Here is a 7,034-nt window from a genome sequence, read left to right on the forward strand (position 1 = left end):
AGACCTTCACCTTCTTCCATCTTGCCTGTCCATTATTCATGGTCGTCCCCCCAGGTAGTTCTGCTCATTGTCTTGCCCTAAGAGGAGAATATACAGGCATGGCACCGAGATATTGCAGGTTGGGCTCCAGATCACCGCAATATAGCGAGTTGCACAAATATTCTTGTTTCCTAGAGCATATACGTTAAAAGTTATATTTACATTATACGGTAGTCTGTTAAGTGTGCGATAGCATTATGACTAAAAATAATATACATACCATAATTAAAAATACTTTATTGCTAAAAAATGCTAAACATCGTCTGAGCTTTCAGAGAGTCGTAAACGCTTTTTGCTGATGGAGGGTCTTGCCTCGATGTTGATGGCTGCTGATTGGTCAGGGTGGTGGTTGTTGATGGTTGGGGTGGCTGTGGCAGTTTCTTAAAATAAGACAACAATGAAGTTTGCCGAATCGATTGGCTCTTCCTTTCACGAAAGATTTCTCTGTAGCATGCGATGCTGTTTGATGGTATTTTACCCACAATACAACTTTCTTCAAAATTTGGGTCATTCCTCTGAAGCCCTGCCGCTAATAATAATAATAACAATAATAATACAATAATTCAATTCAGTTCTTTGTTATTTATGTGCCGAGTCAACAGCCGCAAGGCCAATTACAGACAGAGCACAGTGTAGGTAAAAGTAATTACATTATGGACAATCACAACATAAAGTCAAAGACAAATTACAGGCAAACACTGGAGGAAAAACACATTAATGCTGACAAGTGAACGAATAATAATAATAATAATAATAATAATAATAATAATTTCATTAACGTAAATCTAAGTTGTTATTGAGAACTGAGAAATGGGTTACCGGTTTGCATGTTTCTAAGGCTACTGTGGTGTAGCGGTTTCTTTCCGGAGGGTTTTTTTATTGCTATTGGGGTGGGACTAAGTCCCTTGTACTGCGGCCACTTCTGGCCTATTGTACCAGTCCCAGATGGTAGGTGAGGGTGATTGTGGAGCAATTGGTGGAATGAAGATTGGCAGGGGAAACCGAAGTACTCTGAGAAAACCTGCCCCAGCGCCACTTTGTCCACCACAAATCGCACTTGACCAGACCCGGGATCGAACCCGGGCCGCCGCGGTGGGAAGACAGCGACTAACCGCTTGAGCTATGGCGCCGCCCTTTCCGGAGGGGTTACATCGACTAGGGCGGCATTGGGGATGCCTGCCTCAACACCCATATCCCATTTCCAAGGTGCTATCCCTGAATCCGCCTGAAGAGATTGAAGACGTTCACGGACAGTTTGATATCGGAATAGACGAATTAGGCCGAGTCTCGAAGCACCAGATGTGTCTCTTGAACGCATTTCCTGTCCGATTTTAACGTCTTTCACCCCGTGCTATATTAATACAGACATGAACTTCGCTCAGTGACGAATTTACCGGCGAATAGTGGGCTTCTAGAACTTGGCATGAGGAACAGGCTGTCAAAGAAATTCCCTTACCAAAAATTCTGTATAGTTGCGGGTTTGGTTATTCAAGTGGGTCACGTGGTATGGATGACCTCCATATCTTAATGCATAATGCATTTCGTCGTATGTATAAATGGTAAAAGATACAGTTGTCCTAGTAGCACTACGTCATGAAGACGTATTGGGGAGTGGATGTATAGACCCACGTTTTCTTCACATCTACACTAGTTGGGGCTGAGTGGTCAGCTTCACGCCCCGGCCGCTTTACCCTCGAGGAAGAAAGCCCCCGGTACCCATTGGATTGGAGGTTGGGACGACATGGAGAAGTGAAAATTCTTGACCCTACTGGGACTCGAAGTCCTACCTGTCGGTTATCCAGCCAGTAACGAGTCACTATACCGACTGCGCCATTCCGGTTTTACTGTATGTGCAAAGCGGGATAAATGAATGTTTTACGTGTGAGGGAATATTTATTTAGTAAGGGACAGAGTGTGACTGTGGTGAAAAATTCAAGTTAAATTACCACATACTTAGTGAACGATCTGAGATGTATATTCTCACGTATATGGGTGACACTCGACGGGGTTTTGGATTTATTGACCACTTTAATACAAAGCTCGTGATTTCACTTCTCCACACTTTACAGATCACCAGACCACACGCTAAGTCTTTTTTCTAACCTGCAGTGTCTTCACTAATAGTTGCCTGATAACGGCTTCTAACAATGGCTATTCCTCTGCTTCCGGGTTCATTTCCTCTCTGAATGGCGGCTCCCTTCCATGTTTGCGGTCGTTACCTAGAAACGGGTCTGTCCGCCCTCTCACTCATGGAGCTGAGCCCTTCTCGAGGAGCCGCCAATTATGCAGCTACTCAAGAACTTCCCAGCATTTTATGGAACCCGAAGATTCATTACCGTGTTCACAAGAGCCTTCCAGCGGTCCCTATCCTGAACCAGATCAATCCAATCCATACCATCCCCCCTATCTCTCTGAAATCCATTTTGCTATTGTCCACCCACGTACGTCTTGGTCTTTCCAGTGGTCTCCTTCCTTCAGACCTTACCAGCAATATCCAATATGCATTTCTCCTCTCCCCAATTCGCGCTACATACCCTGCCCACCTCATCCTCCTTAACTTGTTTATTCTAATTATACTTGGAGAAGAGTACACGTTATGAAGCTCCTCATTATGCAGTTTTATCCAACCTCCTGTCACTTCATCTCTCTCCCGTCCAAATATTCTCAGCACCCTGTTCTCAAACACCCTCAGTCTATGCTCCTCACTTAATGTCAGATACAAAGTTTCGCACCCATACAGAACCACTGGCAAAATTATAGTTTTGTTGCCTGCTACAACATTTTAACGGCCCTTTCTCATATGAATATGTTATAAATAATGTCGAATGAGGGGATTGTTATGAATTTAGAAGATTAAGATAGTCATGACCTATTTTAAACTGATGTCCGGACAGTCTAATGAAAAACAGGAGAAACCTGCCTTGCGGCAAGGAATCGAATCTGCGACTTTCGAGTACGAATCTAAAATCCATGTCGTGCCAGCCGCCATCTTGCTGTCGTCATCATCTGAATTGTAACCATGTCGGATGTCATGACCGCTCGATTTACAGCGTACTGATATCCGGCGAAATGTAAACTTTCACTGTCACTAAACAGTTCTGGCTGTTGCTACAGCCTTTTTTTTTTCCGTTAATAATCGATCGAGTGTCGGACAACTGTACTCTAGAAGCACGCGACGCAATGGTAACAGATGCTGACTATTTTCATGCTTTGAGGTCTGGCTATTTTTGTGCTTTTGAGGTTAAAGCAGAGTGTCGCTTTGTTGTTGCTGTCGTCTGATATGAGAAGATATTTTAGTTTTGTAATATGTATATTTTATATTGATCGTTAATATCGACCTTTGTGTTGTGGTTACAAGCGGTAGGTCATGTTGGGTTATCCTTTCGGTTTTGACGTCACCGACTTGTCACAGAAACTTCCAGCTAGTCCGACCCAAAGTCATGCGCTCTTACTGAGGATGGAGTGCGAAGGTGGGCAGAGGGGAGGAAGTGTACTGCATTATATATTACGGTGTACATAGCAGAGAGGTGGAGCTGGGGCTAGGACCGGGGCTCGAGTCCTGTCTACACCCCTCACCCCCCACACCTTTCGATCCATTCACAGCCCCCAGCATAGCGTGCTGCCCTTCAGGCTTCATTTCTCTTCAGCCTGGCGAGAGAGACAGAAAGTCCATTGAGAAAAACTGGTCTCGGTCACCTTCTGTTTTCATTCATAAAATGTTCTCTCCAAAAAGCTGAAAGGGGCTGTTGTCCGCAAAGACAAATCTCCTTTACATGACAGATATAAATGGATTGCAGTGTTATATACACACACTGCATTCACGGTAGTAACTTACACAGTCATAGCCGATGCAGCTTTTTTGATGTTTCGCCATGAAAGATGGAAATGTGCTTATAAACCTTTCTGTTCGCCTGCCTGTCTGCCAGTGATGGCTGGAGAATACAAGTTCACGAAAAGGAGCAGAACAAGTAAAGCTGTCGCCATGAAGACGTAGGGGGGAGTGAAGGTGCAACTCCACCATTCTTGACCTCAATTTATGTTATGATTGTTATGTTTGTGATTGTTTTCAGTACCAAATACATCGCGTTCAAAATTACTAAAATCAGATTAGTAGCGTAACATAAGAAAAGTGCATATATTAGGCAGTCCGTTCCTCGGAGACATGGGTATCCACCTACAGGACAACACGGTGTCACAATCTGAACACTGGTCATCGTGAAAATCTTAAGCTTACGTGGTTTACTTCCCATTCTTGTGATAAACTATATGTAGCAGCAAACGTCTTAGGTAAACTGCTGCATATATCATGCAACCTAAATAAACCACATAAATAATGTAAACATGGATAATCCGGTAACCTCTTAACTGACACGAAATGAAACCGCTCTCTCTACAAGGACAAACACCGTATTCAGGCTCTACGAAAGTATGTGACGTCACACATCTTCTCTATAAAGATTACTTTTAAGATGTGATGCCGAGTAATCTGATAATGTTCACCGACGTTTCGGAGGAACGTACTGCCTCATCATGGTAGAGGACCTTGCGTCATCCGAAACGTCAGTAAATATCTACACGGCGCCGCATCCCAGGAGACAGTAATCTTGGTAGCAACCACCTGGCGCCGCCAAGTGATAAGTCATGTAAATGTCAGATACGAGCACAGCGCCGTGTGTACGTGTATTATGACTCTCGCAGTGGCCATCAGATAGAGAGGATATAGGGAAATGCGCGCAGCAGAAGGCTTTCCCAGATCTATATATGACAACAGACGTAGTCTTATAATTGTATGTACAGAGGGTTTCATTATTGCAAATTACTGAGGCACGAACGTCCCTGGTATTGTCATGTGGTGGAGCCATTGCGCGGAAGAGGCCTCTAGGATGGCTCCAACGTTGAATGCAGCGACACCCACTCAGAGGGCACATTATGAATGACTTCCGGTTTTTTTTTACACATCCCTTGAGACTGTCTGCTGTAAGTCACGATACGTAGTGGCTGCCCTTATCTTGTTATCAAATGGCATTGCAGAAACATGTCACTACATGAATGTCAAAGGATGATAAGTCTTTCCACACCACTTCACTGTATACAACATGCTATTAAAGAGTCTTGGATCCCAGGTTAGACTTGCAGGCATATACGGTAGTTTCGTTCTTGGAAAACTTGCAAATCAAATACTTTATATTCTACTTTCCTTATTTAAAAAAAGTAAAAAGTTTACGAGCTCAATCCCCCCTCCCCCCATTAACTTTGGAATGGCCGAACCAATCTGTATTAAACTTGGTATGTATATCATTTCATTTGAACCTTTCTCAATGACATTCTGTACCCCTGACTTCAGCTTCTGTGTATGTGTCCCATTGTTACTGTCAGCCCACGAACGGCTCTGCAAAAACCTTATCGCAAGAACTGATACGCGCAGCAATAGAACAATTGTTGGACTCGTCGTTTTTTATTCGGTCAGTGTCGTATCAAAGGAAAATGATCAAATCTTCCCAGAACTTCTTGTTTCCGTGTTAAGAATGTAGAAGTATACATTGCACAGGTAACGGACGTTTCAGCATCAGTCTTGATCTTGAATGTGTACTCTGCCTGCTAACGAGTATATTCGTAACGTAGTAGTTACACTGGATTAGAATGAATTACTGGAGTATCTTTTGTGCCCGCATTTGTAGCAAGTTGTTCACTGCGTACGCAAGAAAACATTTTAGTTGCTACAAATTATAAACACACTTTGTACATCAATATTTCACGTAGCCTGTGGTCGATTATAGTCCAGTGCTACGCCATGAAGACCTGTGCGGGGTGGATGTGGACCCCAGAACCAGTCTGGACGACTTGGAAAAGAGAAAATTCTCGCCCCCACCGGGACTTGAACCCCTGCCCACTCGGTCGTCCACCCCGTAGTCAGTCGCTATCCCGCCTCCTGTATAGATGTGTGTATATGGAAAATTGGCCTAATTTTGACACTGAAGATGGCACACTGATGCCAATTCCTGTCTGCCAGAATGAAACCACGCATACTGTGAACGCAACGAGAAAGCTTCTGTCACATTAAGTCGGTATAGCGTCCAAGTTCCGGACTGGATGATCGGGGATTCTATTCTCCACAGGAGCAGAGATTTTTCTCGTCTCTACTGTGTCTAGACCGGCTTCAGGGCCAACCCGGCTTCCTATCCAGTGTTCACAACAGACATGCATTATTCATAAACCTTTATACATGTCTTATTTGTCATGCATGTTTTGCAATTGGGTTGTTTCAGACAAACGCCATTTGCCAATGGGGCCTCAGACTCTCCTGCCGATATTCTTCAGAGGATTAGTGAAGGCAGGATCGATCTTGAGTCTGGAAACTGGGTTTCAGTGTCTGCAGAAGCTAAGGTAAGGCAGCATTTCAGGTTGGTATGTTAATTATATTTACTTTGAAAATTCTTCTTACATGCTTTCCATTTCATGCACAGTTCTTTAACACATGGCAACATTTATTTTATTCATGGGCAGGTGATGAAGGTTCCCAACGTTATGAATGATAAGAGTGCAGGTTATGTAGGTGTATGTTATTTGTACTAATCAAGTACCCATTCTTTGCGCGTTGCTTAAAGTGACTACATAGAAATCATGAAGTTGTGTATACTCATATACTCGTATGTTCATACTCCCATGTAAAAATAAAGTTGCTTAATCTTCTGTAATGTTTCTTTATACTTTAATATCTTAACTGAACCTTTTATGTTAGTGCACTGTTAGACACAGTTACAAAATTATTTGTTATAATCTGATTTGGAGTAAAAATGAAAGGAAGTGATATAACAGATATTTTATTATTTTTGCTTGTTAAATTTGTATTCTAAAAATGAAAGGATTGGATATCACACATCTTTTTTATTATTTAATGTTGTGGAGCTTCGTAGTGATTGCCTTAGGCATTAAATGGTTGTAAGCAGTGGAACAACAATGGATGTAGACTGATTGTTTCATGAGCTGTGAAATCT

General features: G+C 42.8%; 1 protein-coding gene across 8 annotated transcripts in view; it reads left to right on the forward strand.

Moving 5' to 3' along the window:
- LOC111865586 (ribosomal protein S6 kinase 2 beta) overlaps positions 1-7,034 on the forward strand; it is a 324,642-nt gene that overhangs the window by 312,358 nt on the left and 5,250 nt on the right. For all 8 annotated transcript variants that reach the window (XR_002842993.2, XM_023853748.2, XM_023853747.2 and 5 more), the window contains one exon: positions 6,306-6,423. Coding sequence is in view for 7 of the 8 variants with exons in the window: in XM_023853748.2 (XP_023709516.1) it covers positions 6,306-6,423 (118 nt within the window). In the remaining variant the exon portion in view is untranslated. The remainder of the gene's footprint in view (positions 1-6,305; positions 6,424-7,034) is intronic.

The sequence above is a fragment of the Cryptotermes secundus genome, unplaced genomic scaffold (assembly GCF_002891405.2).
Source record: "Cryptotermes secundus unplaced genomic scaffold, Csec_1.0 scaffold1137, whole genome shotgun sequence".
Classification (NCBI taxonomy): Eukaryota; Metazoa; Arthropoda; class Insecta; order Blattodea; family Kalotermitidae; genus Cryptotermes; species Cryptotermes secundus.